At 39.9% G+C, this 13236-nt stretch overlaps 1 protein-coding gene across 1 annotated transcript; it reads left to right on the top strand.

Annotated features, from left to right (window-relative positions):
* Nucleotides 1–937: 937 nt before the first annotated feature.
* Nucleotides 938–4566, top strand: LOC114826190 (annexin D2-like). The gene is made up of 5 exons (XM_029106251.2): nucleotides 938–1590; nucleotides 2653–2798; nucleotides 3147–3365; nucleotides 3660–3872; nucleotides 4021–4566. Exons 1-5 carry the CDS (start codon nucleotides 1515–1517, stop codon nucleotides 4315–4317), a joined length of 951 nt encoding a protein of 316 aa, XP_028962084.1. The 5' UTR covers nucleotides 938–1514; the 3' UTR covers nucleotides 4318–4566.
* The last annotated feature ends 8670 nt before the right edge of the window (nucleotides 4567–13236 follow it).

Raw genomic sequence — 13236 nt, 5'->3', positions numbered from 1 at the left:
AAGAAGTGATTATTTTCTTTAGGTTTTTTAGCTAAAATAATCTTTAAAAGTTGTATAACTCATCATTTTGGTCCCTGAGATTTGAAATCAATAGAAACAGTTTTTGAGTTTATCCACCATTAATCATTTTGGTCATTCTATGCAAAAAAATCTCTATTAAATAAGATTAAAATGACAAAATTACCCTCAATTTTTGTCAAATAATTTGGCCTATTGTTTGTTAAATTGAGGGTAATTTTGTCATTTTGGTCCTTATTTAATATAATTTTTCACGAAAGGACCAAAATGATTGATGGTGGACAAATTCAGGAATCACTTCTATTGATTTCAAATCTCAGGGACCAAAGTGATGAGTTGTGCAAATTTCAGAGAACATTTTGGCTAAAAAAACCTTTTCTTTAAGATCTAAAGATTATTTAGTCATTTCAGAGGTGTCCAACAAATTAATGGTTATAAGAACAACCATTGTTACGATAAATCATTAATTAATTTAATTTATATTAATTAAATAAATATTTTTAATAAAGGTAATATTCTTGTATGTAACAATATATTAAAAAATAAATTAGTATCGAACTCATCATTTACAAAATTTGAAGATCTCTTATTTAAAAAAAAAATTGCAACAATTTCCTTTTCTCTTATTAAATTCCATTTAAGTCCCATATTTTCCTACTTTAATTACAGCTCAATTCTCTCTTTCTTCCGATAAAAGAATCATATTTCTTTCTCCGCCGTACATTTTGCCATATCGCATTGCGCCAGGATAGGAAGGTGCCTACCTAAAAAAGATACAACGAACCAATGCCCGGATTTGTAAAATTTCTTTTAAACCATGACTTCTTGTGGTACTACCCTCTCCCACACGTTGCATTTGAACACAAAATGTGTACATATACATACATACGTTGTATATATTATATATTTATATATTTAGCTATCTATCTATCCATTTATCTATCTGTCTATCTTTTTCTGTCACTGCACTACCAAACACCATTATTTTATTTCACGTAAATCACAAATTATTAATGGTGGTTTGTCCTGATGATCAGAAGTTTCTCTTCAATATACTTCGTATTGGGTCAAGCTCCATTTTATCTTATTTTAGTTTAGAATAGAAATATTGTTTGTATTAAAAAAGTTAAAAAATTATTGACCAGCATTCGAATAATTTTTGTTTATTATTTATTGCCTTATTCATTCTCAATTTTACGTTGACGGTAATGAAATAAACAACATCATTAATCCAGACATATACAAAAATTATTCGTCTAAATACGAATAACTCACATATAAAATTGTGATTTGTCGATAAAAAAAAGTATGACTGATTGATTACAGAGAGAGAAACTGGTAAGAAAAAGTTTCAAAATGCATGTAATTACTAAATATACTAATATGGTAGTCAGATTAGCAGGACTGTCATTAAGTCTATATAAAAGACCAAGCTCCGCACTCTCTGTATCTTCACTCCTCTTCTTCTTACATACAAAAACAGACAGAGAGAAAGAATGGCGAGTTGCAGGGTGCCAGATGTGGTTCCTTCTCCAGTGGAAGACGTTGAGCAGCTCAGGAAAGCTTTTGCAGGTCGCTTCTAACACTCATCACACACTCATATTTTAATCCAATCATTCCAATTCCATATCATTAATTAATTAAATGCAAATAGATGTTTAGTTAACATCACTTTTGCTATCTGATCATCCAAACTTTGATCCATCCATCCATCCATATGATTCAAATTCTACTTTGTTTAACTTTGCAATTATCTTCTTTTTCTTTTCTGGGTTGGTAATCTAATATGACAGAGTGAAAGAGACATGATCATGGTGAATTTCTTTCTGTTTGGTTATCTTAAAATTCAATCACCTCAATTGGCATCATTTTTGGTGCATGTCAAAGTTTAGATCTGGATCTTTCACTATTCATTCACCGATTAACTTGTACTTGATGATGATGATGATGATGATGATGATGTTCAATTTAAGTTAAAATGTTTGATCTGCTTCTTACATATTCTTTACTGTTTAAGTATGTGTTTTTCTGGATTCTAAGCACAATGAGGTTTTAAGTTGTAACCTTTCTACAATTCATTACGCTAATCATCATGATCGATCGCTTGGTCTTTGATTTTTCTTTTTATTCAATTTGTTTGGCTTCAGTTTTTGTTGGATCGAAATAATATCACCATAATCTTGATCTGACTTGTGCTCTCTGGATTGTATTACTAATAAACACAAAATGGGGATTACACTTTTGCTCATTTTTCACTCGTTGCCTCCAATCTTATTCGAAATATCTTTGGTTATGTGAATGTGAGATCGTATCATTGATAAATATATCCATGTGCAATAGATGAAGAAGATTGAATACTTATTGGCATCTTAAGTCATTGTCATGGTTGTATTCTGAAAATTAAATCTTCATTGCTGCGAAATTGAATACATGTTTTCATATAATTGTCTCAAAGAGATTGTGATTCTCTGATTACAGTAGAGGAGAGGTGATCTATAAAGAGAGTTGCATGCTTCTATTTATATTAAAACCATTGCTTACTATCCCCAAATGTTTGGTCCCTCGAATAATTAGCTGCTTGTCAGGCCGAAAGAAAAGAAAGATTACTTACCTGCTTTGGTTGTTTGTGTGCAGGATGGGGCACAAATGAGGGATTGATCATATCCATTCTGACTCACAGGAATGCAGCTCAGAGAAAATTGATTCAGCAGACATACGCCGAAACCTATGGGGAAGATCTTCTCAAGTCGTTGGACAAAGAACTCTCAAGTGATTTTGAGGTCTGAATTTGATGCATTATTTCTCAAAGTTTAATATACGTGAAATATTTGCCGAAATAAGTATTTAGCAGGCCATCAGAGTTTCTGGTGCACCTCCTTTCAAGATAATTAAAGTTACAAGTACTTTTCAATTTATAGATTATGCAATGCACCTGATGATCCCTGCCATTTGTGCCTGAATTGTCATTTGCCACCCTGGTCTAATCCAGGGTTATAATATGTCGATTAAGTTGTCAAGAAAAACTTAAAATGCTATTGTTTTCTAGTTCTGTTTTTGTTTTTGTTTTGGTTATTTGGTTCAGTAAAACTTCTGATTGTGCTGTTTTTCCTATTTTGTTTCATAACCAGAGGGCTGTGGTGCTGTGGACTCTGGCTCCTGCTGAGAGAGATGCATTTTTGGCTAATGAATCTACGAAGTTGTTGACTAAAAACTATTGGATACTCTTGGAAATAGCTACAACTAGGTCTTCACATGACCTGTACCAGGTAAAGCTGGCGTATCATGCCCGTTACAAGAAATCCCTTGAAGAGGATGTGGCATATCATACATCTGGAGATGTCCGCAAGGTAAAACCTTAAACTTCCATGGTCATTAGTACCCTGATTGTTCCCTAAAAGGTCAAGTTGGTTCGTTGAACTCTATCTTCTTTACTTTCTATTTTGTTCAAATTCTTGTATTCGAATTAATTTCTTCACACATCGTCAACTACATAGCTTTTGTTTTAATTTCTTTTTTGTAGTTTGTTTTCAGAACTTGACCTGTTTTTTCTGCCTAGAATTGTTTTCTCTACTTTCCTTCGGTTGCAGTTTCTGCAATGCGTGTCAAAATGTCTTAAATAAAAAGTGTTAACTATGTTGCAGCTTTTGGTTCCTCTTTTGAGCACTTTCCGATACGAGGGAGATGATATTAACGTGCCCTTGTCAAAGAAAGAAGCTAAGATACTTCATGAGAAAATCTCAGACAAAGCCTACAATGATGAGGAGCTCATCAGGATCCTCACTACCAGGAGCAAAGCACAGCTGAATGCAACCCTCAATCAGTACAACAACGAGTTTGGAAACGCCATTAACAAGGTACTGTAAACAACTATAAACATCTGTATGGAATACATGTACTGTCACGAGGGCCGGGAATTCGAGTTGAAAAATTCATAAGGTTTATGTTTTGAGCATTTCCTTTACTATCAAACAGTTGTGTGACCATTACATGTCCGATATGCAGGATTTGAAGGCTGACAAAGATGATGAGTTCCTCAAACTACTAAGACAAACAATCAAAAGCTTGACCTTCCCTGAGAAATACTTTGAGAAGGTTCTTCGACTGGGCATCAACAAGCTTGGGACAGAGGAAGGGGCGCTTACTAGAGTTATTACCACCCGGGCAGAGGTTGACTTGCAGCGCATCAAAGAAGAATACTACCGGAGGAACAGCGTTCATTTGGACCACGCAATTGTCAAGGACACTTCCGGAGACTATGAGAAGTTTCTTGTGGAACTGGTTGGACATGCAGATGCTTGAGTAATGCTGCTGCTGATCCCATAAGGGTTACAAACTCGGTGGATGTTATTCTCTATGAGTTATCTATCTTTGCTTAAGTGTGGTTTTTATGTATTTATTTCCTCTGGTTTTGTGTGGAGTTTGTTGAATAAATCTTGCTAGTACGTTGAAAGTAAGGATCGTGGATGGATTTTTGTTTTGTATGTTCTTGTTTCTGGCTAAACGAGTTTTTATTTATTTAATTGGATAAATTACAAAAAACTATCTCAACTATTGGTGTCATGACATTTTCTTACCTTATCCTTTAAAATTGACAATGTTATACCTCATCTTACGAATTTGTGCTAATGTCAGACCTCCGTCAGTTTTTCTGTTAATTTCTCTGTTAAATGCTGACGTGGCCAGAGAAGGGACCCACTCACTAATCCAATTGGATTAGAAAATAATTAAATATATTTTTAATAATAAAATATTCAAAAATTAAAAAAAATTAAAAATTAAAAAACTAAAAACAATTAAAAAATGGCCCAAGGGATCCGACCTTCCCTTTCCTCCACCCTCACGAACCCTTTTTCTTTTTCTCTTCGACAGCCACCAAACCCTTCCTCATCCCCTAACCTTCCTCCACCACCCTCTCTCTCTTCTCTCTCTAGGATGCGGTCTCCCTCCTCCGTCCCTCTCCCCACTCGCACTCATCCTTCCCTCACCACCACCTCCCAACCCGACCCATCCCTCCCCTAGTCCCTCCATACTCAAGCTTCCTTCACCACCCTCACTTGATGCCTAGCTCGCCGCTGGGAAGCTCGATCCGGAGGAATTGAATCTCGTTGAAATTCTTCAAGACTTGGGTCGGGGAGTGGTGGGTGACGCTGGATTGGTTGAGGCTATTGTTGTCGGCGGCGAAAGAATCTGGGTCATCGACGAAGAGAGCGGAGTGGGACCCATTCGAAGATCGCTGGTTAGGTCCCAGGAACTGGCCGAGCGCCTGCAGAGGCTTGACAATGCCGCTTAAGACAAGGCGGACCAGAACTCCATCCCTTTCTTCTCCAATGAATCCACCAACCCAATCCTTCTTGTCTCCGGCTACCCCACCTCAACCTCTCTCTGCTCCAGCGAATGTCCTTCCCTTCTCCAATGAAACCCAACATCTCTCGTACAGACCTCGTCATCCCATCTTCCAATTTATCGATAGGGATGGCAACGGATCGGTTTGGGGACGGAAATGCTATATCCATCCCCATAACCATATCCATAACCGCAAATTAACCATCGGGTATTATCCATAACCATACCCACCGGATAACGGATTTCCCATCGGTTAACGGTTATATCCATCTTCATTAATATAAAATATATATTTGCCCAATTGACGCATGATAATTTAGTAAATATTAATTTCGTCATTAAATATTTGATGTATAAAATCATTTAATTAATGGATCTTGTGGAACATAAAAATTAAAGCTAAACATTGATAATGTTGGTTGATCTTTGATATCTCGCATAAATACTATTAAATTCTCATAGATTTTGATTCATATCAAAACTTTTGAACCTTGCCACAAAATAAAACTCACACAATGTAATTTTTGTATTCTCAAGGTAATGAATTTTGTTGATGCACAAAATCGGAGGTCTTGGAACAACGTAAATCCGACCGTGAATCTGCAGAAATGTAAATAACACAAGATGTATCGTGGTTCACCCCAAGGTTTGGGCTACGTCCACACTGATTATGTATTTATTTTGAGGGAATAGAGAGGGAGAGGGTGAAAGCTTTTGAGAGCTTCTGAGGATGAGAGAGGGGATCTCAGGCCTAGGAATTGGCCTCCGAGAGTGAGAGTGAGGCCCTCCTCAATTGTGAGGGTGAGGGGTCCTTTTATAGAATAAGGACTCCTCACTTATTACATATCTGCCCCTTCCTTTATCCCATAATTACATTTAAGTCCCCTGAGTATTTGTACGAGATCTAAATACGAGGCCCTAAATATGGTATAAACAGTAGTCCCCCAAGTCTTCAGTCAAGAGAGTCTTTTGGCTGGAGACTTGAAATTCAGTCCATGTGTGGGCCGAAGTAACTAGATGTCGTCTAGAACTAATGCTTGATATGAGGCGGTGCCCAATCTGAAATGATGCTCAACTAGAAGTAGCACATGTTGCGAGGCCGTTCTGCTTGTAGCTTGTGTTGCCTTGGTTGGCTCGGCTTGTGGCGTTTCAAGGTGAGGGAGTCCCTTTTATAGAATAAGGGCTCTCTCCTCAATACATAAGTGATGGGTTAGAGTTGATGCTCGCAGTGAGACAGTTGCTCAGTAGACGGCGATGCTCTCTAATGGTGGTGAGGGAGTCCATTTTATAGAATAAGGGCTCGCTCCTCAATACATAAATCATGGGTGATCTTTCAATGAAAGTGAGGGAGTCCCTTTTATAGAATAAGGGTTCGCTCCTTAATACATAAATAATGGGCTAGAGTCCCCCAAGTATTTTTCATGAGGCCCAGTTGAGGCCCAATATATGGTACATAATGTAGTCCCCCAAGTCTTCGGTCAATAGAGTCTGTTGGCTGGAGACTTCAAATTGAATCCATGTATGGGCCGAAGTGGCGGTTGTTCGGAGGCGGTATTTGTATACCCTGCACTGAAGCTTTGTAGGTGAAGCTTTGTAGGTGAAGCTTTGCAAGTGAAGCTTTGAAGCTAGAGCTCTGTAAATGAAGCTTTTAAAGCTAGAGCTTTTGTAAATGAAGCTTTTGAAGCTAGAGCTCTGTAAATGAAGTCTTTGAAAGCTAGAGCTTTTGTAAATGAAGCTTTTGAAGCTAGAGCTCTGTAAATGAAGTCTTTGAAGCTAGAGCTCTGTAAATGAAGTCTTTGAAGCTGATTGACATGAGTGATGCTCATGCATGTTTATGTTGATTGACATGAGTGATGCTCATGGATGTTGTCATGAGTGATGCTCATGAATGTTAACATGAGTGATGCTCATGAATGTTGACATGAATGATGGTCATGAATGTTTATGTATGATTGTCATGAGTGATGCTCATGAATGTTTATGTATGAATGACATGAGTAGTGCTCATGTATAATTTGGAGTACTAGGCGTACTTTTGATCACCTGGTTGGTGTTATTTTGGGCTTATGGGCCTTCGCCCTCCACAACATTCCAGTCCAACCCATTATTTTTTTTTTTTTTTTTTTTTTTTTTTTTTTTTTTTTACCCTCTGATGGGGTTTATACATATGTGTCCGAAAGATAAGGAAAATAAATTACATCATTCTGGTGGGGTGTTTATTCCATGCTTTTGCAGTGTTTTTCTGCTGCACTCTCTTTGGTTCTTTATCTGGCAGACATAAGGAATCATAATAATAGGAAGATCGTTTGCTTTTCTTCTTTTCTCTTTTCCTTTTCTGTTTTTCCTTTTGCTTTCTCTTTTCTGCTTTGTTCCCCCTTGCTTTTTTGCTTTTTTTCTTGATCTCTGCACCTTTGTTGCTCTAGCCTTGCTTGAACCGACTTGGTGATAGCTTGCATCTCTCTCCTTTGCTTTTTCCTTTATCTCAGTGGGTAGCCATATTTTCTGCTTTGCTCTTTTCCACCGCAAATCTCATGTTGAAAGGGTAGCCATGCTTTCTGCTTTGCTCTTTTACTTTGCTTTGCTTTTGCTTTCCACTTTAATTATTCAATTGCTGGTTCTTGGTGGAGAAAATAGAGGCGGTGGAAAAGCAGTCAAAGTCTTGGAACAATTGGTCCATTCTCCTATTCCCCGCAACTTCACCGTCTGATCGTCGCATGATGTGTAAAGCTCCGCTAGTTGATCTCGGCTTCCCCCACCAACACCCAAGTTGATTCTGGCCTGCATCGCCAACACCACCTCCTTCATTGCCACGTCAGCATCCATTTTGTTCCTTAGCAGGATCTCTCCTATCTGGGTCGGCGTGAGTACCCCGCCCGACCTCACACACCAGTCTACTGCTTCGAAGAGTGGGTGGGCATCGAGCCTCAAGTAATTCTTTGCCAGCTGCCGGAAGGTGAGGGGACCGCATGTACCGAGGCTGACGTGGACGTCCATGCGTTCGCAGTGCAGCAGTGCCGTGTCGTTCATCTCCGCAGCAAGACCAGTGGCCGTCAGTGAAGTTGAGTAACCTCGACAGCGTCACTCTCCCTCCGCTGTTTTGCTCGTCGTTATTTTCGAGGACAAAAGATTCCTCGCATGTGTCACGGATCGTCATTGCTGCAATCTGGTTTCGGGATTTTGGCTTGTGCTTGCTGATCATCTCCGTCTACTACAATTTCTGCGCTCAAAGCTGGTACTGGAGCATCATGGCGGCTGGTGTTTGCGGCGGAGAGCTGAAGCGCAGATCTTGGAGAGGAGATGGTGTGGAGAAAATGACGAGGAGCACATGTGTGGGGTTCGTGGTGGCGAATCCGAGAGAGGACGAAGATGATGGTCCTTGTTAATGGGCTCCGGGAGGTGGGTGCGGGCCTGGGTATATGTCTGGGCTCGCAGCTGCTGAAGCCTGAATCTTTTGGTTTGGATCTGCTGAGGCGTGATGGGTGTTGAAGCTGGAGAGGTGTCAGATCCGGATCATCGGGCGAGTTGGGCCGGGTTAACGAGTCAGCAGGCTCGAAGGTGGAGGGAACGTCTAAGAGAGACGGAGGGAGAAGCTGAGACCGTGCAGCAGAGAGATGAAGAGATGGGATTGGGAACAATTGGTCCATTCTCCTATTCCCCGCAACTTCACCGTCTGATCGTCGCATGATGTGTAAAGCTCCGCTAGTTGATCTCGGCTTCCCCCACCAACACCCAAGTTGATTCTGGCCTGCATCGCCAACACCACCTCCTTCATTGCCACGTCAGCATCCATTTTGTTCCTTAGCAGGATCTCTCCTATCTGGGTCGGCGTGAGTACCCCGCCCGACCTCACACACCAGTCTACTGCTTCGAAGAGTGGGTGGGCATCGAGCCTCAAGTAATTCTTTGCCAGCTGCCGGAAGGTGAGGGGACCGTATGTACCGAGGCTGACGTGGACGTCCATGCATTCGCAGTGCAGCAGTGCCGTGTCGTTCATCTCCGCAGCAAGACCAGTGGCCGTTAGTGAAGTTGAGTAACCCCGACAGCGTCACTCTCCCTCCGCTGTTTTGCTCGTCGTTATTTTCGAGGACAAAAGATTCCTCGCATGTGTCACGGATCGTCATTGCTGCAATCTGGTTTCGGGATTTTGGCTTGTGCTTGCTAATCATCTCCGTCTACTACAATTTCTGCGCTCAAAGCTGGTACTGGAGCATCATGGCGGCTGGTGTTTGCGGCGGAGAGCTGAAGCGCAGATCTTGGAGAGGAGATGGTGTGGAGAAAATGACGAGGAGCACATGTGTGGGGTTCGTGGTGGCGAATTCGAGAGAGGACGGAGATGATGGTCCTTGTTAATGGGCTCCGGGAGGTGGGTGCGGGCCTGGGTATATGTCTGGGCTCGCAGCTGCTGAAGCCTGAATCTTTTGGTTTGGATCTGCTGAGGCGTGATGGGTGTTGAAGCTGGAGAGGTGTCAGATCCGGATCATCGGGCGAGTTGGGCCGGGTTAACGAGTCAGCAGGCTTGAAGGTGGAGGGAACGTCTAAGAGAGACGGAGGGAGAAGCTGAGACCGTGCAGCAGAGAGATGAAGAGATGGGATTGGCTTTTCTTTTTTTTTTTCTTTTTTTTTGTATCTCAGAGAGATAGAGAGAATGATCTGATGGAGAGTTGTGATTTTTGTTGGGAAAAACGGGAGAGTGTCGGTGCACTCACAGAGAGACGCAGAGATCTGATGAAAATGAGATGATGGTTTGATGGGTTTTTTCTGGGTTCTTTTTGCAGATACACGGGGAAGATTGTGAAGGTTTCACGGTGGTGTGATGAAAGATTGAAAGAGAACCGATGTAACTTTTCGTGTCGATTCCCACAGACGGCGCCAAATGTTGATGCACAAAACCGGAGGTCTTGGAACAACGTAAATCCGACCGTGAATCTGCAGAAATGTAAATAACACAAGATGTATCGTGGTTCACCCCAAGGTTTGGGCTACGTCCACACTGATTATGTATTTATTTTGAGGGAATAGAGAGGGAGAGGGTGAAAGCTTCTGAGAGCTTCTGAGGATGAGAGAGGGGATCTCAGGCCTAGGAATTGGCCTCCGAGAGTGAGAGTGAGGCCCTCCTCAATTGTGAGGGTGAGGGGTCCTTTTATAGAATAAGGACTCCTCACTTATTACATATCTGCCCTTTCCTTTATCCCATAATTACATTTAAGTCCCCTGAGTATTTGTACGAGATCTAAATACGAGGCCCTAAATATGGTATAAACAAATTTGGTGAATAATGAAATACATATATATACATATAATCATATTATATATTATTCGGTTCGGATTCGGGTACGGATATGGATTGGGGACCCCTATAACCATATCCAAAACCATAACCGAATAATATTTACGGTTTTTCCCCATACCCAAAATATACCAGAATTTCCATACCCAAATCCAATCTATTCGGATGGTTATCCACGGTTATCGGGTTTAACGGTTAGAATTGCCATCCATATTTATCGATCTCCTGGTCATCTCACCCCCTCCATCTGACAAATCTGAAGCTGTCGTCGGCCATCCCAAGATGCGAGGCCATCCCCCATGACAAACTCGAAGTCGCCTTCCAGGCCGTCAAGCTCTAGATCGCCGATCGAGTAGTTTTGCCGGTCGAAAACTCTCTCGATGAGGACCCAGAGGTCTGCAATTTGACAAACCTCAAGGAATGGCTGAGGCTGCACCGCGCCGTTTTAGAGGGAGGGAAGGTGAAAAAATTAGGGAGATCGGCCTCCTCCAGGTGCTCATGGAAGGTTTGTTGATGATGACCTCTCTACAACTCATAGGCTGCAAGCCCTGCCACTCCTTCAAGGTATCCAAAAAAATTTTGAATTTCGAATTTCTATGAAATTTTAGAACTTTTTGCTTCTGGGTTGTGTTTTTGGTGTGGATTTGTTATTGAATTTTTATTTTTTTTTAATTTTTATGTGGATTTGTTATTGAATTTAATGGTTTGGGGGGGGGCAGATCTGGGTTTGCATGTAATGTGCTATGAAATTTTGATGAATTTTGTAATTTTTAAAGTCTTGAAGGTTACATGGTGTTGTTTCATGTTCAGGTGAAGGAAATTTGGTTATGTTTAAGGAGGATGAGGAAGTGGCGGGAAACAACGCAGTAGCGGCCGAGGGTTTTGACATCAACTATCTTGTTGAAGACGGGGATGAGGATGAGTCAGGGTGGGATCTGGGTTTGGGTTGGGGGGAAGATGGGAGAAGATAAAGAGAAGAGAGAGAGAAAGGTTGGTGTGGGTGGGAGAAAGGAAGGCCCGCATCCCTAGGCATTTTTTATTTGTTTAGTTTTTAATTTTTTTTAATTTTTGAATATTTAATTATTAAAAAATATTTATTATTTTTTAATCCAGTTGGATTAGTGAGTAGGTCTCGTCTCTAGCCACATCAGCATTTAACAGAGAAATTAATAGAAAAACTAACGGATGTCTGACATTGGCACAAATTCGTAAGATGAGGTATGACATTGTCAATTTTAAAAGATGAGTGTCAATTTTAAAAGATGAGGTATGAAAGTGTCATGATACCAATAGTTGAGGTAGTTTTTTGTCATTTACCCTATTTAATTTTTTGTTTGTTCAATATTTTTAATGTTTCATTTTCTCTTTTGTTTTCCCATTTCTTCCGTGTCATTGTCAAGGTTTCAAAAGACGTCAATTGCTAGTCGGGCAGTAGGTTGGGGCCTAGCGCCTAGGCGGCAAGGTAGGGCTTAGGTAGGGGCCTAGGCGGATTTAAGTACATTTATTTTTTATATTTTTTTTAGTACAACGATATATTTTACACTAAGGGGAGGGGGAGTTCGGCTAAAGCCACACAATGGGCAACCTAATTTGGTATCGAATTTGACATCCACGAGAAGTACATTTATTATATATTGTATAAATAAGTGTCTGTTTATACTTAAAAACACATGCATAATCATATTGGGATACATAAATTGCAAAATAAAATGAAATAAATTATAAAGTGTTAAAATATATTGAAACAGAGGGAACAAGCATATAATGAGTGTTCTTGCAAGTATTCAACAAGTCTCTTACATTTTATTGAGAAATTATAATGCAAAATGAAAGTTATAGATCTTCTATCTAAATCAGAATCGCGACCTAAGCGGATGTCTAGGCAGGTTTATATGGGCTAGGCAGATGCCTAAGCGGGTCTAGACATAATTTCTTAATTTTCAAACGCCTAGGGACTAATCAGAACAGTGGTTAGCCACCTAACATCTAGACAGGAATTTTTAGAATAGTGGTCATTGTAAAGCTTTCTTTCTTTCTTTCTTTAGATCGATAGGGAGGGATGACTACAATGGGTTATAATTAGTGTGAGTTTAGGGTTCGATTCCCTCTAATTTAACAAAAATAACCTCACTAGTTTAGTAAATGAATGTCATCTCCAACTGAAAGGGCTATATATAGCTCCGTCTAGAATTATAGCCCTGTAAAAAATTATTTTTTAATGAACAATACTAGGCCATATTATATATCATCTCCAACCAAAAGGGCTAAATATAGCCCCTTAATAATTTATTAGTTTTAAGTTTACTCTTTGCATTTATTAAGTACTTCTTATATCATATGAAAAAAAGGTTATTGAGACATGATTTTTTAAGGTGGATAGAATGTGAAAATGGATTAAAATGAGTCAAGATAATAATGATTAAGTAGAATCATGTTTTTCAATTAAAATACCTATAATATGCGGTCTGTATTTGAACTTTTCCAAATCATGTTTTCTAATTAAGTGAAATATGGCCAAATCAGGCCTTTTTTTTTTTGGTCAAAGAAACTTCATTAACAAGTAACAACACAACAAAATTACACAAGAT

The sequence above is a fragment of the Malus domestica genome, chromosome 01, assembly GCF_042453785.1.
Source record: "Malus domestica chromosome 01, GDT2T_hap1".
In the NCBI taxonomy this organism is placed as follows: Eukaryota; Viridiplantae; Streptophyta; class Magnoliopsida; order Rosales; family Rosaceae; genus Malus; species Malus domestica.
This window is presented reverse-complemented; position numbering and strand designations above follow the sequence as displayed.